Here is a 27,826-nt window from a genome sequence, read left to right as displayed (position 1 = left end):
CCAGTTACTGCGAAATAATCCTAACTACTGTTGGTAACGTAATGCATGAGACTAATTGCTAGTGAATTCTGACGAGCGATGATCGTTCTGCAGCAGTAGGAGGGATTTCAGTTTTCATTGTTTAACTGTGCTTCACACACAAACACACACAAACACACATACACACACAAAAAAACACAATCTACTAACAAGGCAAGCGAGACTAAGTGGGTTCCACTGGCTTTGAATTCTATTTGGTTTGTTATATTGTTTTTGTTTTCAGATTCGCGAGCTTTCATTAGAGATTCACAAGGATTGGACTCCAAGGCCAGCAGCAGCAATTAACTTAGCCGAATTTCTGTGTCGTATGCCCCATGTAGTACGTGCCGATCTCCAGTGTCATAACCTGTCAAGGGAATTCCACAAGACAGTTGCTTCAGAGGCCACAAGCAGTAAGGTAACCATTCGTTTAAAAAAAGACAAAAGAAATAGGATGATTGATACCAGTTTGAAATTACACAGGCAATGGAATTAAGATATCTGCCCATGCACAATGGCAAAATGGGGTCTGAGGGTATATAATAACTACCTCTGGACAAAGCAGTGTAAATAATGGAATTATTATCATCGCATAATACAGTAACCTCGCTATTTCTTAGTTGATAACATAGTAAAACTCCAGCAGGGCAAAATTTATCGAATGACAAAATATTGCAAGAGCTTAGTTAGTTTTTATTGGTAAGGAGTGACGGTATGCACCCCCTTGATTTTGCCATAAAAAAAAGAAACATGTTTTGCGAAAACACGAATCTATATATCATTCAAGGTATTCGTTATTTTGTTGTTATCATGTCTAATTCATGTCTATATATCTCCAGTACGCGTGTTGGTACCAGGACGGGAAAATGACGAAGCAGAGCAGTAAGGCATTTCAGTCCAACAGTGCTATTCATTCAGACCAAATTTTCGACGCATACATACGTCTTCCTTAGGGTGGACACGAACATATGAATAGTTTGTTTGCAAAAACAGAGAAGTCCATTTTTGAAGATGTTGAAGTACGATCTCTGTCATAAAGTACAAAATAATACCTTTTAAATGATACATTGATCACTACATATAAAGGTACATTTTTGAAGTTATGGTCAAAAGAAGCAAGAAAATTCTTAGTATTCTCTTTATTTTTCTTGAACTTTAATCACAAATATCTCCATTTGGCAAATATGGACTTATCGGTTTATGCAAACAAACTCTTCATATATATATATATATATATATATATATATATATATATAATATTATATATTATATTATTATACATGCACATATGAGTATCTGATTATATGAACGACCTAAGTTCATAGAAGGTCATTTCGAGTAAACTTAAAAAAAACCCGCATATCATCTGTATTTGTCCAAATAATCTATTTAACTGCGATGGGAAAGCAACATTGTATACACAAATTAGAATATATATCATCATGACAATCAACTTTTACATTAATTGTGGAGAGGCCATTTTGTGTGATGGACGTGGGTCGTTCTTTTAATCATATAGACTTGGGTCGTTCGTTGAATCATATAGACTTGGATCGTTCTTTGAATCATAATACAGTATAGGCTGCTGTATTAGATGAGAGAAGCGCTATAATATGAATGTAAGAGTGACCCAAATCATGAACATTCGTCATTGGTCATTCTTACATTCATATAATTTTTCACTCATTCATTTCAGACACTTCCGGGGGTAATTAGGTTTTATCTTTTATACATAAGATGAGTCCATGCATAAGCTACATTTTCCCATGTCAAACTGAATTTGGCAAAAAAATTGGATTTGGGTCGTTCTTAATATTTTCAGGTCTTCATATATGAATATATACATAGATATAGTAGAAGATACAGAAAAAAATAAATAAAAAAACTTTCTCACTTTGATCCTAAATTGTTTGAAATCTATATATCAGATAAGAGTGTCGTCGATAGGAGTATAGCTCGATAAAGTACTATTTCAATAGTTTGAGGTGATTTGAACTTAAAAGTTACAATCAGTTAAATCAGAATCGATTATTAATTTCAAAGTTAGACTCCAAATATAAAAAAGTGAAGTTTACACAGGAGCCAATGATGTCAATGTGAGAATGTGCTTTAATATACAGTGACCCCGCACAGTGGACTTGAATAACACCCTTTCATACTTCTGCTGGTCTCTTGCTCAAAGGCACATGAAAGGAATAACATTAATTAATGATGGATTGACCTAGTTACTTTTAGCCTGAATTCATTCTAAATTATGAAATACATGTGCACAGAAAAAAAATAAGCACATCTTCACATGTGCTTCCATACGCTGTATTTTGTACCAGCTAATAATCATTTTCAAATTTTGTCTCACAATAACATACTAAATTTGGGATATCAATAAGCATAATGTCTTTACACAGGCAATGCCAGAGGATGAATTAAGACTGCTCTGATAGTGTAATTTTTCCATGAATGGATATTAAATCATTCAAACCCTGGCAACTGTCCAAGGCCGTTTTCTGGGTGTTAACCACACGCTTTCATATATACCAATTGACCTTTGTGCGATGTAAAAGTTTTGTAACGAGAGTTGATAAAGAGAACAGTATGAACACTCACTTTAAAATTAATCCTGGATTAAATAAAACGGATTCATGATTTCGTTTTTAAATGCCGCCAACAAAATTGTACAATATTCAGCAATTGCTCAATGGTGTATCAATATCAGTGTTATCTGATGTATCGTTTTTGAACGAGTAAGGATCAAAAGTGGGAACTGCTTTCATAACACCTGGTATACAATCATAAGCCTGCAAATAATTGTACGTGTTCTTTCCTTCACCTTGCACATGTCACAGCTGAATGGCATCAACGTTAACGGAGTGGCAGAGAAAGATCTGATTGGTCAGGGATGGTAAAGAAGGCACGGCACATGTATAATTATGTTACCTTATCAATGGTAACACACGTTCTTTCTTATGGATCCATCTATGTAATATTCATACGCTATGGTCAGTTTTATCATCTAATAATAGAGCTTTATAGAGGAGGAAGAATAACACTCTTTGACCACGTGCCTATCTGTGTATATATGTCTGTCATGTCTGTCTGTCTCCCTCTCTGATACATCGATATCATGGTGATACTGATTCCTACGGTTTATGGAATATCTTTATTAAGTGAAGGAGTTGGGGTCGGTTTTATGAAGTCATGACGTAAAAGAATTTACATAAGTCTCAGAATGTCAAAAGTTGCTCCAATGTAGCTACGAGAGACTTTCAAGGAAAAGTGAATTCCATTTCACGAAGTTTCTCATAATTGTGTCTCATAAAGAACAAGTCTCCATGCAAAAAGTATTTCAAGAATCGCACCCAGGAAGGCTATGCAGACATACACCAAGAAGAGGAGAACGACAAGAGGAAACACCCAGTAATTACAACAGAGGAGAGGACAGACGTTCGAAGAGGGAAAAGACTTAATGAACTACATCCTAGCGAGTCTCGGAGAGGGGATGTTGTCTTTTAATTTGAGAACTCTAGCAACTAGACCATGAGCCCGAATACCGATGAAAATTATCCCCTCCCGACAACAACAACAAGGCACGAAGAAAGACCCATACATACTACCTGGATCTATTCCATGGAGAGACGCTCCTCAGGAGTTATTGTGCCGTTGCTTATGTGGAAATAGTTTGTACTCTCATTATTGTTTCATTTTTTACCTAGCACATCTCATTGACGGGTCTTCTGTATGGATCTGTTTATAGTTCCACGAGTTTTGCAAGTCTGTGACTAGAGTGTGTGTAAAGACAGAGTATATTCAAAACTTGTCAGGTTTGATTTGCTCTTTTCTCTGTCTGCTCTGATCTATGGGTCAAGAAAGCCAGCTTGGCTAACAACTCTCTCATACATAAGATCGGTTGCTTAATAGTCATCAATAGAAAAAAAAAAAAAAAACGAACAAACAAATGATTTCTTCTTTTTTCTTCTTCTTTTTTTGGCAGCTGGGCACCAAACCAGCAGTAAAATATTATAATGACATGTACCAATTTAATATCAAACCAAGCATTTTGCTGCGTGGTTGGAGGACATAATATTAGCAGCTGTTCATCTCAAGTAAAGTAATACGATGCGTCGTCGCAGTAGTAAATATTTCTAGAATAATGTTTTGATAAACTTTATGCACCTTGTCAGTTGTAGTAATGACAAGAATATTTCACATAGTTAACATGACGTATAGTATGATGATGTAGATAAATTCATGTGTTGTCTTTACGACTTGTGTCTCATTTGTTCCTTCTCACTTTGTGGTGTGTGCAGAAGTTATGGGGATTTTGCTTTGTACTATGTTGTTTAGATCTGCTCTTGCGATAGGTTTGACAGATGCATGATTATTATCTTTCCCAAATTAAGGAATCTTATTTTGTATGCCTCCGCCATGAAGTATCGCCGGAGGCACTATTTTTATTGGTTGTCTGTTCGTCCGTTCGTCCGTTCGTCCGTCCATTCTTCCGTAACATTTTTTTTTTCTGGACAGCATAACAATAATAATAATAATAATAATAATAATAGTTATAATAATGATAATAAATGTTTGAGGTATCGAAATAAAACTTGGCATATATAGGGCCTACATGTCTAAGTGGACTTGTTGTACCTACCAACTTTGGGGTACACATGCTTAAGGTCAAATGCTCCAAATTGTACTATTTCCCCCATATCTATCCAATGCCTGGCATTATTTTCTTAAAACGCAATGTCTACACGTAGAGTAAGTTTCTGGCCGTGAGTCAAAGGTCACGTGACAATTCTCACATTTTTCTTCATATCTCGAAAATGATTCAATTTATCTTCATGGAACTTAGTACATGTATGTGCTACCTGAAAGGGATTATCGTAGGAATTTTGAGGTCATGGTTTGAAAAGTCAAATACCAAAAGATCAAAGGTTAAGTGAAAATGCAAAATTTTACTTCTCCCTCCTTATCTTGGAATTGGCTCAAGGTATCATCTCGAAACCTAGTATATATTTATGTACATACTGCCTGACAATGATTCTCTTTGGAATTTTTGGGTCGTGGGGTCAAAGGTCAGGTTAAAATGCAAGAATTACACTATTGAATGCTGAAATTGTATTTTTGTTTATCCACACCTTGGAAATTACTCAATGCGTAATTTTATTAAGGAGATAGATAACGAGCAAAATTCCTCATATCTCCAAATACCTGCTACCTTAAGCAATATAGCCATTCATCCAATTGAATCTATTTCAAGGAAAGTGAACACTCGACGCATTTGTGACAAACCTGTCATTTCAATATTTTGCAAGTTATGTGAAACTGCCATCACACAGAGTCACTGATGTACTGACCTATTGGGAGAACTATGCATAATGTTGGATGCATATCAGTCGCATATCGACATTTCATTTTTTTTTTTTTGGTCTACAAACCAAGCGTGATAGAGCTATGCAGTAAGTGATATGAATAAGTACGTCGGTGAATGGAGTTTCAAATTTGTGTTAACACTATGGACACATAGTCGACTTATATGTGAAAACGCTGGAAATAGTGTGAAGATTATTTTCACACTGAGGTGTGTTTTTCACATATGTGACCCTGCAACACAAAACCAACAAAATGTCGCCAGATATGGGTTTTTAGTAGAATGAACAGACTCTAAGCTTTAAACTGATGTGTAACTCAATGCAAATGGACTCCCCTAACCTACTTAAATACTGGAAAGAAAGGACACACTCTGGAAAAGTGTGATCTGAGGAAAGAGGCTCTGAAGTACACGGTCTGTTCAAGCGCTTAATCTTTACCAAACCGTGCTAGCTGTGTCATGTAAGGGACAAAACATAGGATGTAAGCCGCCGGAGCAACAACAATGAAGAGATTATCAGATTAAGCTGAAATTGAGCATGTTCTATTAGCACATTCTGCCAATAACTTTCAAAGCAGTAGCGCCATCCTTTCAAAAGTTATTAGAGTTGAAAGTGAAGAGTGTGCAAAGGATTTCAAGACATGAAAAACGGCCTCTAAGTCATACCTGATCATTCTAATCCTCCCCCAACAGGGTTGTAGAAAAACTGCTAAAAACACACTTTCCCATTCCTATGAAGATACCAAACTGAAGAATAATGTAGACGAAGGATACCTCTTTCAGAAAATATGAATAAAAAAAAAAGGTTGACTTGGTTGAACCATTTCACCCTTTTGAGTATTCACTAAGCATCAAGGGGTGCGACTTTTTGTTTGATTTGTGGTGTACGGGCATATAGTAACCCTGCATCACAAAACCAAGAAAAAAAAAGTCGCCAATCGTGTATTTTTTTTTTTTTGTCAAGGGCATATTTTGAAGGACCAGACTGTAAGCTTTAAAATAATGTATAATTCAATTCATATGGACTCTCCTAACCTATTGGAATATTGGGAAGAAAGTATGCAGTCTCGAAAAGTGTGAACTTAGAAAAGAGGCTGTAAAGTACATGGTCTATTATCTTTTCCGAAAGTGCTGGCTGTGCTTTGAATGCAACAAAAAATAGAAAAAAAAAAAAAAACAGGGTGTAAACCACCGTAGCAACAACAGTGAAGGGATTGTCAGATTATGCTGAAATTGAGCATGCTCTATTAACACATTCTGCTTATCCAACTTTCAAGGCTGTAACACTTTCCTTTCAAAAGTTATAAGAGTTAAAAAAAGAAGGCTATGCAAAGGATTCTCAAGAAACGATAAGGAACATCTACCTGTATGATCACACTACTCTCCGAAAAAGCGGTTGTACAAAACTGCTGAAAACACACTTTCCCATTTATCTTATGACCCCAAACATTAGAATAATGTAGAAGAAGAAAAGCTCGTTCAGATTATATGGAAATTTTAATATTGACTTGGTTGACCCGTTTCACCTTTTTAGAGTCCTCGCGTAAAATCAAGGGTTGCGACTTTTTGTTGGTTTTGTAATGCACGGCCACATGTATTCACATATTCATTCACATTATTAATGTATTCACATATTAATGTTCTGTTTCACACTGTGAACTGATGATCACGAAGTGTTCACAGTGTTAAAATACTCCATTTTTACATTGTGAAGAGATTTTGTTCATAATGTGTTCACTCTGTGTTTCACATTGTGTTTCACATTGTGTTTCAAATTGTGGGACCCTATATTCTTTCCAGCAGAGTCCATGCCCTCTGGAGGCCCTCGAAGCTACCCCTTCACAAAAGTTGTTATGCTCTTGGGTATATAGTCTGCATGAATGCGTGGTAGGCACTGGTAGGTGACTTAGCGATATGTAGAAAGTGACCTCAACATTGAGGGTCTAGCTTCGTAAATGGGATTAACGTTATGTAGGACAGTCAATATGAACATGAGATAATTCTGGTGCATTTTGTTATTATCTCCCCCACGGTTACAATCGTATTGTTATCACTTGACTGAAAATATCTCTCATATCATTTTCTGTCAAGTAAAAGTGATGTGTGATTGGGCACTGGCTAATGAGTAACAAAATAGAGAAATGATTATTGTATTTTTTACTATAATTATACCCATGCATTGTAGAAATTTAAATAAGGATTGGAAGGGAAGTACGAGTACCAGAAAAATGGAAAGCTTGTACGATATGGGACCTTCCGAAAAGATATGAGAAAAAAATTAAGAATTAATGAAACTGCAGACGGATATAAAACAAAATCAAAGAAGCCAATGTCAACTTACATGGCATCAAATTAATGGAAAAAAGAAAACTTAAACTACAAATTCAACTATATTAAACTTAGAAATGGTGATAATATTGATGATTAAAAATAATGTGAAGAGTTTGGCGCTATCATGATTAGATGTCAAACGAGCAAGTGAGAGTACCCAGAAAATTTGAGGGGGATGAAATGTGCCCCTCTGTTCGTGCTATATTGTACACAAAAAAAGACAAAAAAGGACAATACTCATTTCTGATCTTTATTTTTTGTTTTGTTTTTACGTTGGATTTCTTTGACTGTTCGTGTTTTTTTTTCTTGCTTCCACAGTTAAACCACGTCAACTTTGTAGTTAAACAGAACAAACCTTTAACCTCTAGACTCATTGTATATGTATCTACATCGATATTTAAAACTCTTGTTATGATCAAACGGTGACATTGGTTAAAAAGTTGCTATGAAATATCACAGGCGAATGTTTATACATGATTTCTTCTGTGTAAATTGCACTTTTCTGTTAAATAGTTGAACTTCTTATGTATATTCAATTAAAACACAAGTGCGTACAAGCAACAGAATATATCTTTCCTACGCTTTGTACAGTACGTAGTCACTCCCTGTTCTTCCTTTCTTTCTTTTCTTTTCTTTTTTTTTTACTATTGTGCAGGCGACATTATTGTGCGGTGTTGCTGAATTAAAACTGCCGCCTCCAAAATGGACTTCGAAACGCTACATCTATACATGTATATTGTATAGCAAACATTCATGTAAACGCGTCAAATGAGGAGACATTTGAACAACAGCCTTTCTTGAACTTTCTTTCTGTTAATTCACTGGGTTCTCCCCAATCAGCGGTTCACTGAAATGATCAAATGATACACAACTTGTCAGAATAACACTTGACCCAAACATTTTGAAATATCAATACGGATGCACATTATGCACTTATACTAATAGCGATCTTTATGTGAGTTTCATATTCTGATACATATTTGATTTCATGTGTGAATATGAGTGCATGAATTCTTGTCTTAACCTGTCTTAACTCTTTATGTGCCATGGTGGAAACCCCCTGTGTGCCACGTTATTCTGAGACACCAAGGTAGTCATGCTTTGAGAAAGAAATCTCTTTTTCCAAGTTGTATAACTTCTTCAAATTTCTGTTAAGTTGGATAAAATAGTGAGCAAAGTTAAAGAGGAATGTCATACTTTGCTTCCATATACAATGTATGACAATTCTATTTTCAATTTATTTTTCTTTTGAATGACCAGATGCTACATTACTGTAAAGGCATGACTATTGCACATAAAATAGTGACAGAAACTTAGAATGTACACGCAAATTTAGATTGGAGCACCGCTTGATAGTCAATCACCACATAGAATGCAAGCCGTATGTGAGAGGAACAAAAGCGCGAGAAACGCTTTGATTGTACCGCGGGATTAGGGATTTATCGATCGGTTTTGGCGGCTTTGTTTGTTGAGCAGAATATGCGAAGTTGGCACGCCGTCGGACGTGCGAAAGTGGCACAGAAAGAGTTAAGGCGACTGTGAGTGTGTGTGTGGAAGGTAACCATAGCAACATTATATTAATGCTTGGTTATCCAATATGCACTAGTGCAGGCCTACTCGGCCGTAATCTGGCAGAACTCCCTAAGTCGATTTTGGTCGATTTTCAGGTTTTGAGTGTTTTGTGTTTTGTGTTTTTTTTTTCTCATGCTCTTTCAAGTGGGTCAAAAAATAAGTTGTTATTCGGTACAGAAAGTTTTTTTTAGAAAGTAATTTTGGCAAAATTCCTGAGGAGAGAGGGCGATTAATCTTGCAGAACTGCGTAAGTCGAAATACGAAATGAATTTTCCGATGTTAATCAGGCAGAACTGCGTAAGTCGACTTTCGACAACGCTTGGACCAAGGCGTTCCTGCATCCCGCACGGACATGGTATATCTTAACACGCGCGTGCGCGGCCTTGGTAGTGACGAACGCGCTGCGCGTTCAAGCTAGCAGTGCCTAGCTATACTACCTAGCTAGCTAGACACGTCGTACGGCTACGCTACGGAGTATCAGTCACGGTAAAGCAATGGATCCAAAAGCAATACTAGTAACCATGGTTAAACTTGGGGGAAATTGCCACTTTCTTTCCCTTCATAGACTGGCAGGCTTCGAAACAGGTCAATATGCGGTATGCCTTACTATTAAGTTTTGCTACAATCTAGTGTTTTTTTTAAGCCTAGAGCATTTCTAAATCTAACAAACGTTATAGTTTGCATCTTGTCTGACATCACGCTCCAGTCAACTTTAGGCCTACTTAGTACTGCAGCACTTGTCCATTGTTAGTGTACCTGAAATCAATGTACTGTGCAGTAGCGTATGTCACGCGAACAACAATATCTGTAATCCATAGCTTTTTAATCTTATTTTGTTTTTCATTGTAATAAGCGGTTAGTTGGCTTGGATCTTTGGGATTGATCTCGAGAAGTTTAATGAATATGATCTAGGATACCGTCCATAACGACGGCATTTTCGATCCAATCCTACAGACGTCAGAAAGTGACCAATGTTAACACTTTTACAAGTTTACTTTTTAATACCGGTAACGTACCGGTACTCCCAGTAAAGTTGTGCAGTAGGGGCCTACTACTACTAGACTACTGGGGCCAACCGTTACTTTAGGCTGAATCGCCGGTTATTCTGTCTTTACTCAGTTTTCTATTTTTATGCCTCCGCCACGAAGTGGTGCCGGAGGCATTATGTTTTCGGGTTGTCCGTCCGTCCGTCCTTCCGTCCGTCCGTAATGAATTTTGTGGACAAGGTAACTATCGAAACCTGTTGAGGTATCCTAATGAAACTTGGCATGTCTGTGTATTAGGGGGTGAAGTTGTGCCTATCAACTTTTGGGTGCACATGCTCAAGGTCAAAGGCAGTAAGGTCAAGGTCAAATACATAAAATTTCACGATTTCCACCATATCTATTGAATGCCTGAAGAGATTTTCTTGAAACTTAGTGTATACATGTATTACCTAATTAAGATTCTCTGGTGAAGGGTTAGGTCATGAGGTCAAAGGTCAAAAGGTCAGGGTCAAATGCATAAAATTTCACTATTTCCACCATATCTATTGAATGCCTGAAGAGATTTTCTTGAAAGTTAGTGTATACATGAATTACCCACTTAAAATTCTCTGGTGAAAGTTTGGGTCATGAGGTCAAAGGTCAAAAGGTCAGGGTCAAATACATAAAATTTCACTATTTTCACCATATCTATTGAATGCCTGAAGATATTTTCTTGAAACTTAGTGTATACATGTATTACTCAATTAAGATTCTCTGGTGAAAGTTTGGGTCATGAGGTCAAAGGTCAAAAGGTCAAGTAAAAATATTAAAACTTTTTTCTCTTTACCTTGGAAAATTGTTCAAGGTATCTTCATGGAACATAGTATGTACTGACTGGAAGTGATTATCTAGAGAATGTAGGGTTCATGGGGTCAAAGGTCAGGTGCAAGACTTCAAAATTTTATTATTACCCTCAGTTATGCAATGCCAGCAGGGTTATTTTTTTACACTTGGTGTATGCGTGTGTAACCTTCTGTAATAGAAATTCTCTGGAAAGTTTTTTTTTTCTTTTTTTTTGCCTCAAAGGTCAAAAGGTCAAAGATCAAGTGAAAGTGCCGAACTAACTTTTTCCTCCATATCTCGGAAGTGGCTCAAGTTACCTTGAAACTTAGTACATATTATGCATGTTCTACCTGAAAATAATTATCTTATGAATTTTAGGGTCAAGGGCCAGATGAAAATGGTAACAATTTACTATTCAGATCTGAAATTGCACTTTTTCTCCACACCTGTACCTGGAAAATTACTCAATGCCTAAATGTATGAATGGGTCAAAGTCAAGTTAAAGTCCTTAAATCCCTAGATACATGCTCTCCTATTCATCCAATTTAACTCTTTATGTGCCATGGTGGAAACCCCCTGTGTGCCACGTTGTTCTGAGACACGAAGGTAGTCATGCTTTGAGAAAGAATTTTGTTTTTCCAATCTGCATAACTTTTACAAATTTCTGCTAAGATGGTCATAATGGTAGGCAAAGTCAAAGAGGAATGCCAAGCTTTGTTACGATATAAATTGTATGACAAATGTATTTTCAATTTTTCTTTTGAATGACCAGTTTCTACATTACTGTAAAGGCATGACTTTTGCACATAAAACCATGACAGAAACTTAGAATGTACAAGCAAATCTATTTGGGAACATCGCTTGATAGTTGACCCCACATATAATGCAAGTCGTATATAAGAGGAACAAAAGCACGAGAAACGCTTTCATTATGCCGCGGGATTAGCAGTAATTAGCGGTTTATCGATCGGTCTTGGCGGCTTTGTTTGTTGAGCAGAATATGCGAAGTTGGCACGCCGTCGACTGAGCCGGACGTGCGAACGTGGCACATAAAGAGTTAACCTAGGTCAAGGAAGGTGAACATTCAACACATTTGTGACAAACTTGTCATTTCAATATTTTGCCAATTTTGTGAAAATGTAATCACACAGTGTCCACATGTACTATCTAGACCTATTGGGAAAATCATGCATTATGGCGGAGGCATATCAGTCGCCAAAGCGACATTTCTAGTTCTAGATTTGATTCAGCATAGACATTCTTTAAGTCTGTAATATGAAGAATCTAGAATCTACTGGTTAAAAGCTAAATTATAACCATTTAGCCCTAGAAATAGATCTGAAGCTTAGAAATCTAGATCTGTGATCTATACAACTACATACCGGTACTAGACATTATACTATAGTAGGCTATAGATTTTATAAACACCGTTTGTCATTAGATAAGCAGGTTAGCCTTTACGTTGTTCTTAGTATATTCTACTATAACATTAGTATTTTAATTATTAGTAACATTAGTACTAGGCCTAGATCCCCAATAGAAAGTCTAGCTCTAGATTTAGCGCCCACCTGCATATAGAGTCTAGATCTAGAGTCTAGACTAGAAACTAATTTTCATTGATGTTATATTGTACTAGTCTGTTAATGACGCCCCAAAATAGACGTCCGGATGTTACATAGACCTAGACAATAGAGTAGAAAGAGTTCGAGAGTTCTAGTACGTTTTAGGCCTGCGTAGAGATTAACGCCACGGTTGGAACACTACTACCCTAACGTTCGTACTGTATAGGCCTACAGTAGGACTGGGGTCGACACAAACGAGACCTGGGGTCTATTTTTTTTTCTAATAAAGCTGTAAATAAACATTTATTCAGGCCTAGCTCCTAGTATTCTATAGTTTAAATAGAGTTTAGGCCTTCAGCCAAAAGGGTCTAGGCATACTCTTACTTTGGGCATAGAGTAGGAATGAAGAGATCAGTAGGCCTATCGTATGCAGATCCCTACGTATCGCTCTACTGGTCTCTAGATGTCTAGTGTATCGTTAGGCCTGAATAGACTAGAGTTCTAGTCTAACATTATTCTTAATCCAAATGCAACGCTTCATGAGATCGACAATAACCCAAGCAGCAGCCAGGCTTTTGATGTAGCGGTGCTTCTTGTGCCGCTAAATAATACAGAAACATGAACACAGACTGACAACATTTGGGGAAGCAAGTTATTTTCCACATACGAATGAATGGATAAAATGAATTGAATGTGAATCAATAATGATAAAATACAAATATTTCAAAAAACTGTACTCGATCTGACATATTCATTGATTTGACACTGCATCCGCTGAATATAAGGGGGTGGATGGTAAAATCCGATAGACAACCCGCAGAAAATAGACCGAGATACGTAGTTCTGGCTGATAAACCACGTGTTTATCAGGCAGAACTACGTATCTCGGTCTATTTTCTGCGGGTTGTCTATCGGATTTTACCATCCACCCCCCCCCCCCTTACTATTCAGCGGATGCAGTGTCAAATCAATGAACTGCGTATCTCCTAGAGATACGCAGTTCTGCCTCAACACCCCCCCCCCCCATGGCCAAAGACTTACGCAGTTTTGGCTGATTAACCCGGGCAAGTGACCAGAGATACGCAGTTCTGCCAGATTACGATCGCAAAAATTTGGCGACGATTAAACTGCAGAACTGTGTAAGTTTTTTAAATTGGTAATTATTACTACTGAAAAAGGTCAAATTGTCATATTTTGTTTTTGTTTGATATAAATTCTTTAGACCAATTATGACCAAGAAAAGAGGAAAAATGCAACTCATCGTATCCCAGTTTAGAAAGGTGTAACATTGAATCTTTAAACCCGATTTCTGGCGTAATGTGTTAGAGGAGATACGCAGTTCTGCCAGATTACGGCCGTATAGAGGAGATACGCAGTTCTGCCAGATACCGCCGTACTTGACATTATACCAAACACTGTATGATTACATGACAATCATGTGACAATCATGCAGTTATCTGCTATCATCACATCTACCAATACACAAATGCAGCCATCCATGCTAATCATGGGCGTAAATCCGGGGGGATGGGGGGATATATCCCCCCCCCCCTGAAATGGAGATGGGGGGATGGCTTGTACAATGATCCCCCCCCCCCCTGAATTTTGAGGGGGAAAAATGGAAGAAGTAGAAATGTGATTGTATCAATTTTGGCATATTGCATGACGTTTGTACGCCGGTCTTCAGACAGGTAACAGAGCTGAACAGTATCTTGTAGGAAAATGTATAATTTTCTCAAGCGCTCGCTCGCTTCGCTCGCTCTCGAAGGGAGTAACATCGACATACACTGTAAGGTATGGCTCAGGCGTTGACAACGTCAAATAGTATAGGTCTACATATAAACATGCTATGACGCGAGTAACTGGGGACCATCTGCAAAATATGTACGAAAACATACAAACAAACAATAACAACATCTATGGGCATACCAAAGGAAGATCAGGGACGTCGAATCTATGGGGGGGGGGGGGCAAAGGGGCATTTGCCCCGCCCCAAAGGAAGTGTTTAGACAGACAAATCATTTATCCCCCAAGCAATTCCAGAGATCAGGACAAATCTCGAACTTTCTTAATGGAAAATTGTCCAAATATCGCCAGAACTATGCACCAGATCGTTGTATTGCAATCATGAACATGCAAAAGGTCCGCTATACATGATAAGGGATAAACTTTCTACACTTTTGACATAGACGTATATTCCCTAATTTATCAAAGAGTGTCCAGCATATCTTTCACTTACAAAAGCAACCTAAGATGATTATGTATAGAGGCGTCGATGGGAGGGGGGGGATAGTTCTCAAATAAAAGTGGGACAAACAAAAGCGAAAAATATAGCTACAAACGGCAGTTTTTGGAGTGTAAAATGTTCAAACTTTAAAGCTCGCTCCCTCGCATTTAACCACTATGCCATTCTCCTGATGTTGCTGCCAGTGATTGACAGCAGGTGCACCCGGTGCGCCCCCTTTATTTCCAAAGCGAAAATATAGCTACAAACGACAGTTTTTAGGACTGGAAAATGTCAAAATTTTCAAGCTCACTCGCTTCTCTCGCTAGCATTTAATCAGTATGCCATTCTCCTGATGTTGCTGCCAGTAATTGCCGGCAGTTGCGCCGGGTGTGCCCCCTTAAGTTCCAAAGCGAAAAAAATACAGCCACAAACGGCAATCTTTGGACTGTAAAATGTCAAAATTTTCAAGCTCACTCGCTCCGCTCGCTCGCATTTAACCGCTATGACATTCTCCTGATGTTGCTGCCAGTAATTCCCGGCAGTTGCACTCGGTGTGCCCCCTAAATTTCCAAAGCAAAAAGCATAGCTACAAACGGCAGTTCTTAGACTGTAAAATGTCAAAATTTTCAAGCTCGCTCGCTCCGCTCGCTCGCATTTAATCGCTATGCCATTCTCCTGATGTTGCTGCCAGTGATTGGTGAGCAGGTGCGCCCCCCTTAATTTCCAAAGCGAAAAATATAGCTACAAACGGCAGTTTGGGGACTGTAAACTATGTCAAATTTTTGAAGCTCGCTCGCTTTGCTCGCTCGCATTTAATTATTATTCCATTATCCTGATGTTGCTGCCAGTAATTGCCAGCAGTTTTCGCCCGGTGCGCCCCCTTAATTTCCAAAGCGAAAAATATAGCTACAAATGGCAGTTTTGGGACTGTCAAATGTCAAAATTTTGAAGCTTGCTCGCTTCGCTCGCTCGCATTTAATCATTATGCCATTCTCCTGATATTGCTGCCAGTAATTGTCAACAGTTTTTGCCCGGTGCGCCCCCTTAATTTCCAAAGCGAAAAAATACAGCCACAAACGACAGTTTTTGGGACTGGAAAATGTCAACATTTTCAAGCTCATTCGCTTCGCTCGCTCGCATTTAATCATTATGCCATTCTCCTGATGTTGCTGTCAGTAATTGCAAGCAGTTTTCGCCCGGTGCGCCCCCCCCCCCCCTTAATTTCCAAAGCGAAAAAATACTAGTACAGCCACAAAGGACATGTGGGACTGTAAAATATCAAAATCTTCAAGCTCGCTCGCTTCGCTCGCTCGCATTTAATCGTTATGCCATTCTGATGTTGCTGCCCGATTGCCGGCAGTTACGCCCGGTGTGCCCCCATAATTTCGAAAGCGAAAAAATCATCCACAAACAGCAGTCTTTGGACTGTAAAATGTCAAAATTTTCAAGCTCGCTCGCCCCGCTCGCTCGCATTTAACTGCTATGCCATTCTCCTGATGTTGCTGCCAGTAATTGCCAGCAGTTGCGCCTGATGCGGCCCCCCTTAATTTCCAAAGCGAAAAAGTATAGCTACAAACGGCAGTTTTTAGACTGTAAAATGTTAAAATTTTCATGCTCGCTCGCTCCGCTCGCTCGCATTTAATCGCTATGCCATTCTCCTGATGTTGCTGCCAGTGATTGACAGCAGTTGCGCCTGGTGTGCCCCCCTTAATTTCCAAAGCGAAGAATATAGCTACAAACGGCAGTTTTTGGACTGAAAAATGTCAAAATTTTCAACGCAAAGAGATTTCAGCGTAGGATGGGGAAACTACCATACGCTCCCCCCTCGCTTGATTCGTTCCCTCACATAACCGCTCCTCCTAAGATCAAATCCTGTCTACGCCGATGATAGGCCCCATTATTTAGTAGGACTTCACAGTGATGTCGCACAGCAAGAGCTGAAATACCACGATTTTGTCATTCAATATATTGTGAATATTTCATTTTCTTATTGTTTTTTTAAAGAAAGGAAAACAAAATCTTCACCACAAGTGAGCACCAGATCGCTGAATTTCAGGTCTGAAAATGCAAAATCTTCCTCGTGTGGGAGAGGGATTCCCCCCCCCCCCCATACACGCCCTTTCCCCGTTCGGTCGTTCCGCTTCCTCTCACAGATATTTTCCAAAAAAAAAAAATGTTTTCATACTTTTAAGGTCTGATTTTCCGCCGAAAGTCGTCTGACAAGCAAAAACAAAAAAGCAACCACAACAAAAAGTCTTTATGTTGTTGCTGCCACTTTTCTCCCACTTTATATTTCATGCAAAAGAGTGGGGCATCCGATCCCTGTAAAGTGTGTGTGGGGGGGGGGGGGGAGGAGGGCACAAAGCTTCCCCCCCCCCCTCCACCCCCCCCCCCCAAAAAAAAAAATGCTGCGCCGGTGCGGTTATGGCCTTGTAATCGTGACCAGCCCCCCACTCCTCAGTATGGATTTACGCCGTTGATGCTAATAGGCCCCTAAATCTGCTACAGTGTGTAATTACCACTTATCATTTGCAATAGTCCTGTACATGAATGAACAATAACTATAAAACCGATCAAACAACAACAGTGAGTCTATTTATTAACCAACTGCAAGTGTAGTAACGTATATCCATGCTAGCCTTCTTTATTGTGATAACATAAACTTGAACTTCAGTTGTGTTATAAGCAATTATGGGTTGTACGTGTATTTACATCGCGAACTATACCCCTATAACTATGTGTGAACACAACAGCCAAAGCTTGGAGGGAAGGGATTCCTGACATGCTCTACTAAATTCCTCATTTCTTTTTTACCACTAAAGCAAATTGAATGGGGGTGTTCTGTAAGATATGGACAACAAGTTATAGTTTCATACCCTGAAGTCGTATTCAGATTAACTGTTTTTAAAGTTATCTTCTGGGAGGGTACCATTGTATTTTTTTTTCGGGGGGAGGGGACATACGGTCAAAAATTTCAACAAACTTTATGTGATTACGTAGTGTGTGTATAATCATTTTCAACTTTTTCAAAATATTTTCGGATTGACACTACAATGTATACTTTTAGGATATTAAAATGACATCACTGGTTATGGCGACATTGTCCACATCAGCCTAGCTCATGTCTTACTCGGGATAAAATCAACGTCCTGATTGAGGCTCTAATACACACACGAATACACACACACACACACACACACACACACAAGGATGATTCAAAAGATGGAAAGGTGAAATCCCATGAACGTGATTGGTCAATTGAATTCGTCTCGCACTTCTTCATTCGATCGCAGTAAGGTCAATCCGCAACATCGCATCCACCTGACGAATTGTCACCTAACATTTTTCCCTGCGTTTGTTTAAATGTTTTGGTCCCAAATACGTAACAAATATACCTTGCCTATTTTTTTTTTCAATATCTACAAAAAAGCTTGTAGATATTGTTCTTTTGGGTTTACCTTTCATGAAAATAGCAAAGCCACTTAGTTTTTTATTGTATGGGGTTCCAGAGAGTAACCCCAAAGGACCCCGCCAATATGGTGTTATTCAGCTGAGAAGGGTGAAGGCTAATTTCTTTTGCAATGGAGAAAGTACACAACAGAGACACCCAAAACGCTATCAAAGCCAGTTATTTTATCCTGTACTGCGCCCCAGACAATAGCCGCCCCCCACCCTATTTGATTGTATTCATCTGAAAAGAGCCATGGCTACTGTTGCGACACGGATTGTCGCCCCTACACGGATTGTCGCCCCCTACACGGATTGTCGCCTGGCGACAATCCGTGTAGGGGGCTGGCGGCGTGGATTGTCCCCCGCCCTCGAAGCACATTTTGCTGGGTAATATCGCTCTGGACATAATCACTGAAATACTAACACATAACTGACATGGCTACATCCATGCAAACATGCCATGTAAAAAGTCATGGTGAGGTTTCACGGAAGTGTGTATGTGCGCGTGCACATGATAATTTAGTGTCCGTTTGTGCGTGTGTGTGTGTGTGTGTGTGTGTGTGTGTGTGTGTGATGGAAGAATGTGTTTATTATGTCAGTTTATTGCGTATTTTTTTTTAGCTGCGCGTGGGGAGGGATACCTAGTAAGCTGTTGCTGGCATAAACGTTGATATTGATTTTATCAGCAGCTTTGAATTTGATGAGTTTGTTTGGCAGATTTGTATAATTATGAATTCGGAGTGGAGCTTGCGTGCGGGCAGATGCTGCTTTTCTGCATACGGTCCATTATGTCTTATTTATCAATATTGGGAAATCGTTTCATCAGGAAGGAATGTGGTATCGGTCCGGGTGTGCGTCGGTATGTGGGAAGGGGGTTACATTTCGTTATTGCAAAAGTTTGTTACTCTGAAGGCTCATTCGTCCGAAGGCTCATTATTCCGAAGGTTCGTTATTCCGAATTTCATTTTTGGATCAACGAACCTCTAGGTATAGGGAATTGTGTGTTTCGGATATTAAAATGAAGCCTCGGAAAAAACGAAACTTCGGAATAACGGAACCTTCGTGTGTGTGTGTGTGTGTGTGTGTGTGTATGTATGTATTTGGGTTGGTGAATGTGGGTGTGGGATGATTTAGGTTTTGTTTAATCAGGGGTTGGTGGGTTGGGGATTGGATTTGAAGAAGGATAGTTATAAATGGTATGACAGATGTTGGTAGGATTTAATATTTAGGATAGATGTAGGCCCTAGATTTGTTTCGGATGGGGAGGGGAGGGGGTGGTCGGGTTTTTTATGACTGATTTCATTTTAGATTCGTGTAATGTATTTGTGTGTGTTTTTTTTTTTTTTTTATGTATATGCCCTTGTAAGTAAGAAGGTGTTACATGATCCAAACCAATGTATTCAAGGAATATAGGTTTGGTAGGGCCCTACATGTCAAAACTTTCTCGTGAAGAAATTGTTAGTAGGGTTGGTCTATAATCGAGTTATCTATGTTGAAGTGAGATTATTTGTGGTATAAATTGACAAATGGATTTGTTTCTGTTTCGAATTGCCATTTGTAACTTTTTTTTCATGTTACACCCATACAGAATGAGTCGATTTATGAATGATTTGAATGAAATCAATGAATATCAATAAAAAAAGTGTTGAGTTGGTTTATTTGCATTATGAGGATTAATTTTGTTTGAGTGTTTGTTGGTGTTTGTTTGTATTACGTATGTATTGGCGGTGTGCAATGGCAGTTCGTTTGTGCTAAAATCAACTAACGATTGACAAATTTTATACGGCGTGTGGAAATTATTCGCTCATGCATAAAGCATGCCAAACCTATTCTGGGACAAAGAATAGTGGTATGGACGTTCTAGTTTATAAGACTGATGGAAGAAAATGACTGCAGTGAAAAATGAACAAAGACAAATAACATTTGGGGAGGGTACCTCCCTCGTATGTATTTCTCTCGGTCTCTCTCTCGCCTAGCCTGCCTCACCGCTGATATTGGTTCACACACCCATACTATTTTTAGATCAACGCTGGTGTGAATTTTTTAAACACGTGCTCATACACTCTGAAGGCGTTTGTATTGCCACAGTAGCGCCGCTATATTCCACATACACACGTAAGCATACAGGCACACGTATACACACAGACAAACAAACCACTCCCACTATGACCACCACACATACACAATTTCTACATATTGTATTATTATACTCCAAACACACTAACATACACACATTTACACACACACACACAACAAATCATACACATCACATATCATGCAGCTCACAATACACGCACACACACACACACACACACACACACACATACGCATAACTTACCAGTCGTACCCATCCCACCAAAGCTTAACACCGGAGGAACCACCCCGAGCCCGGGGCGACAATCTGTGACGGGGCGACAATCCGTGTCGCAACAAATTTTTTTGCCAACACGGATTGTCGCCTTCGAGGTCAAGAACTGGGAACTGCACAAGCGTCACGGATGGTCGCCAGGCGACAATCCGTGTAGGGGGCGACAATCCGTGCCGCAACAGCTTCTTTCTTTTGGAATGGAAGTAGTACCGTCAGAGATACCCAAAGCACCAAAGCCAGTTATTTTATCCAGCCTGTATACGGGGAACCAGACAGTAGCCCCAAGTGCTTTATTTAATTGACAACCAACGCACCATACCGCTTACAGGTGGCAAATTTTAACCCAAATGCTAGTAGACTGAGGGAATTAGCTGAATCTACATTTTTTGTATGTTTTTTAGAGAAAAAAAAAATATGTATTTCTTGTTTAATCGTGGCAACGCATCGTTTAACAATGTCAATAGATTAAGTTTGCACATAAGTTATACGTATCACAGCAGTCACATGTGCCAAATTTCAAGCCAAGTGCTGAAAGACAGATGGAGCTATCTAAATCCACTGTATTTTTGTATGATTTTCAATCAAAATATACTGTTACCATGATAACACATTGTTAAACAAAGATAAAAGATTAGTTTGCACATCAACATTTCATGGCGATCACATGCTTCAAACTTAAAGCTAACTGCTCACAAAGACTGGGGGAATTAGGGGATTCCACATTATTTATGTATACTTTTAGTGAAAGAAAAAAATGTAACCATGGCAGCACATTGTTAACAACAACCAAAGAATAAATTTGTACATTGTTTGTACTACAGGGATTACATGTGACAAACATCAAGCCAAATGCTAGAAGACTTTAGGGAGTTAGTTAAATACACATTGTTTTGTATGATTTCATTCAAAATATGTTACCATAGCAACGCATTGTTTAAATGTGCAGATTTGTTCAACCTAGTGATGGCTCTATTACATAGACGCCTACACACCTCGTTTGTCTTGATATTTGCCTCAATTTGTATGTTTGTGTTGGAGTGACTGCTTTTATTGCCTGTCTGGTGCCTACGGAGAACCACTAAGATCAATCTGGGTGCAGCATTGTGAGGTAGGACATTTGTGAATTGCAGAGCAAACATGTTGATTTTTCACTGGACTCTCAGTGTTGTCTCCGTACATCTAATAAGTACCATCAACGATAGCCAGAACGCTAGTTACGGCAGCCTACTCTGGCGTCCCACCGCGCATACCGCCAGGCGGAGTAGCCCGGATGCCAAACTTGAACTTTCCGCGCAAAGGTCACAGCAAAGACACTGCCTGTCATACCCAATGGACTCTTTATTACGGTTACGTAATCACGTCCTTACTATTTGTGACCCGCTACAACAAAATGATCCTAAAGTCGGGCGAGGTCGATTATTTGAAAATTGCATGACACAATTCCCTAATCTTTCTGCTTTAAATTGATATATAACACGTCTTATAAAAATAATCGGCTGCGGAGATATCGATGTTTAAAAGAGAGCATGTCAAGACGTCTGGGAAATCACTGTTTCGAGAAAAGCGCCCTAAAAGTTCTCCTTGCGACGCAATCACAATCAAGAGACACGCAAGTCAGTATTCACCTCCGGACAATAGAAGTTAAACCCTAGCGACCTCCGAAATGCTCAGGCATAGCGCAACCCGCCCGCACGCACCAGTCGACTGGGCAGTGTGCGAGCTTCACGCTTCGGTTAGCGGCAAGCAGCAAGCTGACCAATGAGATCACTCTGGTCGTTGTTAGGGGCGGAGCCTATGTGTGGCGCTCAATCCAAATGTTCGAACCAGTTTCTGCTTCGTTGAAACGCCAAAAAACATGGCCCAGAAAAACGCTATTTTTTGGTCTTTCCTTTCATCATTTTGCTTCAAAATTTCGACAGATGATAGAAGACATGTCAGACTCTAATAATATGTCAAATTCAGAAAATCGTAAGTTTTGACCAATTTTGATGCTCTAACTTCAAACTCGATTTTCACGGCTTCGACCGTGCGCGACTTTAGGACCATTTTGTTGTAGCGGGTCACATTTTACCACACGTAACATTGGACACCATTCGATTACTTGGGATTGACCGTCAATCTCAGAGGCAAAGATGCAACCACCGAGGTAAAACAGGGGGCAGACGACTTTGAAGGAAAATACCAAAGGTAATCGGATATCGGATGACATCAGCCGACTCGTCACCCATGCCAATGGGAAGCGAACTGCCACAATTAAGAAATAGAACCAATCTGATGCGTGTACCACTTGTGTCAACCCCATTGGTAAGAGCATTACCCGAGTTTCCAACATTTCTTTTGGCGAACTCGCGGTCGCTCAACAACAAAATTGATGAATTCTCCACCTGTGTTAGAACTTATGATATTGACGTCACAGCAGTCACAGAAACCTGGTTTATTTCCGATCTACCAGACGATTACATCATGTTGCAGAATTACGATGTGTTCGTGATATCGAGATCGCACCGCCGGTGAGGGGGAGTAGCTTTGTATGCAAAGCAATCACTGAACTCACAACCGGTTTCATCATCGTTCCTGATGAACTAGAAGTCGTATGGTTGATAGTGCTCCCAGAACGACTTCCACGATCCGTTTCCATCATTGTTGTCGCGGCCATTTATCACTCTCCCAATTCGCCCACAGCCGACAGCCTGATCGATCATCTTATTGTATCGATGGACCTCATTTCGTCTAAGCACCCCAATGCTGGCTTTATCCTATTTGGGGACTTCAGTGAACTCGACGTCACTCCGCTGACTGCCAGTAATGGATTTGCACAAGTTGTTGACAAACCGACCAGGGGTCAAATACTGGGCAAAATTGTGAGTAATATAAGCCAATTTTATGTGACACAATCGATACTACCACCACTAGGCGCCAGCGATCATGCCAAGGTCATGTGGTCTCCCCGGGAATTCACACCTTAGCCGAAGCGAGTCCACATACGTACAACTCGACCTATGCCGGATAGTGCTATGCGTGAATTTGGTCAGAAGCTGAGTGACTAACAATGTGATTGGTCCCATGTTCAAGATGCCACTGATGTTGATGCTAAATGTGAAACATTCTATTCAACCCTCCTGCCTCTGGTCGACACATACTTCCCCACACGTACCACGAAAGTGCACGACAATGACAAACCTTGGATCACACCGAAAATCAAATCTCTAATCAAGCAACGTCAGAGGGTATTTGCCGCCGGTAAAACAGCACGAAGCAGATAAGACACAAGTTAACCCGAAGCATAGCCTCTGCAAAGTTTTCTTTTTATGTGGAACGCGTACAAATATGAAGAAGACAAACCTCTCCCAGTGGCATAGAAGTATGAAATCTATGACTGGAATAACAACTAATCAGACTCCTGTAGTGATTGAGGGATTACGTCAGGGTGACTTTGCAGGAAACGCTGGACAGATCAACGAATCTTTCATCAATGTCGCCAAAGACATCGACAAACTCAACCTTACCCCCCTTCCCTCGTTTCTACCCACTGCCCAGCCTACCCCACTCTTTCAGCCATGGGAAGTATACAGGGAGCTTCGTTCCATCAATCCGCGGAAAGCCTCTGGCCCAGACAGCATTCCTGCTAAAATCATCACCGAGTTCGCTTACGAGCTGAGCAACCCACTTACCCACCTCATCAACGCATCTTTCAATGACACTACCGTGCCCAAACAATCGAAGCGCGCGATCATTGTACCAATACCGAAAAAAAACCCAAGCCATCCATTGAAGATCTCAGACCAGTCTCTCTAACGGATCACTTCTCAAAAAGAGCCGAAAAGTTCATTACCCGCCGGCTCATGAGCAGCACGGTCGTTATTTGGCAAAAAGGTGTATGTCTGCCGTTTTACAGTGACTACAAAGCCGAGAAAATCGACTTTAAAGTTTTGGCAGTTTCCTTGCCCGTAGAAGCCTCCTAAACTGTGCAACGCTCAGGGATTCAATTCCATGATTTAGTATACACTTCAAATTTCATTTCCTGATAATTTTCTTGCATCTAACTTTAAAGAATACTTCAGAATTAGCACTTTTAGCATGTTTAGAGACATACACCTTTTTGCCAAATCACGTTTACAGGGACTGCGACCCACGCTATTTTGGCAAAAAGGTGTATCTTCACATACACCGTAAGAAATCATGCATTTAACTTGGCAAAAAGGTGTATGTATAGAGATACACCTTTTTGCCAAATCACGTTTACAGTGACTGCGACCCACGCTATTTCGGCAAAAAGGTGTATCTTCACATACACCGTAAGAAATCATGCATTTAACTTTGCAAAAAGGTGCATGCATAGAGATACACCTTTTTGCCAAATCACGTTTACAGGGACTGCAACCCACGCTATTTTGGCAAAAAGGTGTATCTTCTCATGCACCGTGAGAAATCGTGCATTTAAGTTGGCAAAAAGGTGTATGTATAGAGATACACCTTTTTGCCAAATTAAACGATAACAAAATATACCTGAGATTTTGTAGGGAGAAGGGTGTATGTGAGACCATTTCTAATCAAATGTTAACTCTTGACAATCTTTACTTCATTATTACAAAAAGATTTAAAAAATAACAATGAAGAAAAATATCAGGATGCACAACTTGTTCATCAAACATAGAAAAATGTGCGCAAATTACAACTCACCCTAGAGTCTGAATAACAAAACATGGTCTCATGGATATGCATGGTTAAGGATTACAGCTGAAGAATTTTTCTTCTTCCTTCTCCTCCTTTTTTCAAAAACTTCTACTTCCAATTAGATGATTCATTATATTTTTAGCTTTGTGCCCCTTTTTTCGACAAAAGGTTCGTTTGTTTTCTCTACTGAATGCTTTAGTAAACACAAAGGCAGTTGTTTGCACATCATGTATCTGTTCTTAAAAAACGCAGTTATCATGCTGCTCCCAATTTTTGCAATAAATTCAATAAATGTGAAAATTCAGGTAGGATCATTTAACTGTTTGCATCCACTGAGCACTTTGAGCAGTACATCCAAGTATCATTTCCAAAGACAGGGACACATCTTTCTCTAGACCTTTGTGTGTAACTGCCACTAAATGTCTGTTAGGTAACAGCCCCATACGCATAGCGTAATGGGTAGCCGATCTTACAGTCACACAGCACACCATTACACTATGTACAGGCTTCTACATGCACTGCACAGCACGGACAGTGCAGGGATCACTGTCATTTTGAAGCGTAGAGAACTCTCATCCCACAGCCACACTTGCCGGAAAAGCTGTCATTTCAACAGAAATGCTAGATTTTACGAATCTGCGCATCTAATGGCATAGAAGTGGCCATAGAAATCTAGGACAAACGTTAGATCTGAACTTCTAGATATTAGGTTCTATCTACTCACCGACTAGCAACAAGGAGAAACTTCTGCAGTGCAGCGGGCTGCCAGTTTGAGTCAGGAGCATAAAATGGCCCGCCACCGCACCGACCGGTGAAACGGTACACATACATGCCAGCAGCACGTATAACAGAGTATATAATATACACAGAGTATAAAAGATACACCTTTCTGCCTTATCATACTTCGCAACTATAATTCATGATTCTTTCGGCAGATGGATGTATCTAAAGATACACCTATCTGCCAAATCTTTAAGCTCTCCCCAGCATGCACGGTTAGAGGTGCATCTAGAGATACACCCTTTTGCCAAATCATGTAGTTCTCTATCCTGGTACGTCATTGTATGTCAAGGGTGTATGTAAAGATACACCCTTTTGCCTAATCAAAAGCAGGAAAATTGATAAAATAATACAGAGATAGCCCCAAGTATCTCGGAAACAAAGGATCGATGACTTACGAAAGTTGGTCACATGAAAAATTCGGCATCGAAAACCCCCCAAATGGTAAAAACCAAAAACATGATATTTTTCAGACATACACCTTTTTGCCAAATCACGACCGAGCAATAGCACCTCTATTGACCCGTCCCAATTCGGAAATAGAGAAAGGACATGCAAGGGCGCACTATCTCATCGACATTCTTAACACCATTTTTCGCAATGCTGACAAACCCAAAACCGTGTCAACACTGGTAGCCGTGGATTTCAGTAAAGCGTTTGATCGCATTAACCAAAACATAGTGATAACCAAGATGTTCAAGATGAATGTCCCGCCCGAGGTAGTCGCGTAGATCGGCAGCTTCCTCTCCGACCGCGAGCAGTGTGTTAGATACATGTGCACGTACTCTGATTGGCTGGAAGTTTCCGCGGGGGCGCCTCAAAGAACTTTACTCGGACCGGTCATATTATTTATGTGTATGATCAACGACGCGTGTCGTGACAGCGCCCATCCCTGTTGGAAGTATGTCGACGATTTGTCATTACTGGAATGCAGAAAAGTGAACGAGACGTCAACTCTTCAGAACACTGTACATGAACTAGATATTTGGTCAACAAGTAACAACATGAAATTACACCCTAAGAAATGTGTTGTAATGAATGTCAGTTTTATACGCACAGAAATTATCCCGCCAAAAATAGCCAATGGAAACCAGAAGATAAATAAAGTATCAGTTGTAAAACTACTGGGAGCTTTGGTCCAGAATAGACGTCTTCACATCAGCCCGATGCAAATCCAAGCTCGAGATATATATATATATATATATATATATTGCGATTGCAAATTAGCGCGCTATTTCATTTCCTATTCGCATCACTTTATTAAATAGCGCGCTAGTTCACATTAATTATCCTGCTATTTCGGAAATTTCCCGAGTTGGACTCGAGAAATTTTCTCGATCAATTATCGCGCTAATTTGTATTCACATTATCACATAGCGCGCTATTTCGTGATCGGGCTAATTTCCCAAGTCAGAAATAGCGCGCTATTTCGAAACATCGGGCTGATGTGAAAACGCCTAATGACCTCAAATGGAATTGTCATGTTGATGACATTGTTAAGCGGGCAAGCATGAGACTGCACATGCTTCGAATTTTCAAGGGATTCAATCTTCCCCTGCCTAACCTGTTAGCGGTCTATTGCTCGTATTTAACGGCCCGTGGTAGAGTATTGTGCACCGGTTAGGCACTCGGGTATAATCGAAAGTCAGAAGGCTCAAATTGAGCGAA

The 27,826-nt window shown here is 39.8% G+C and overlaps 1 protein-coding gene across 1 annotated transcript in view; it reads left to right on the top strand.

Moving 5' to 3' along the window:
• The window catches only part of LOC140246747 (uncharacterized), a 104,103-nt gene extending 79,604 nt beyond the window's left edge, over nt 1-24,499 (top strand). The window contains exons 14-16 of the mRNA XM_072326085.1: nt 263-431; nt 23,387-23,565; nt 24,101-24,499. Of these exons, the coding sequence (XP_072182186.1) occupies nt 263-431; nt 23,387-23,565; nt 24,101-24,499 (747 nt within the window). The remainder of the gene's footprint in view (nt 1-262; nt 432-23,386; nt 23,566-24,100) is intronic.
• The last annotated feature ends 3,327 nt before the right edge of the window (nt 24,500-27,826 follow it).

The sequence above is a fragment of the Diadema setosum genome, chromosome 3 (genome assembly GCF_964275005.1).
Source record: "Diadema setosum chromosome 3, eeDiaSeto1, whole genome shotgun sequence".
NCBI classification, from domain to species: Eukaryota; Metazoa; Echinodermata; class Echinoidea; order Diadematoida; family Diadematidae; genus Diadema; species Diadema setosum.
This window is presented reverse-complemented; position numbering and strand designations above follow the sequence as displayed.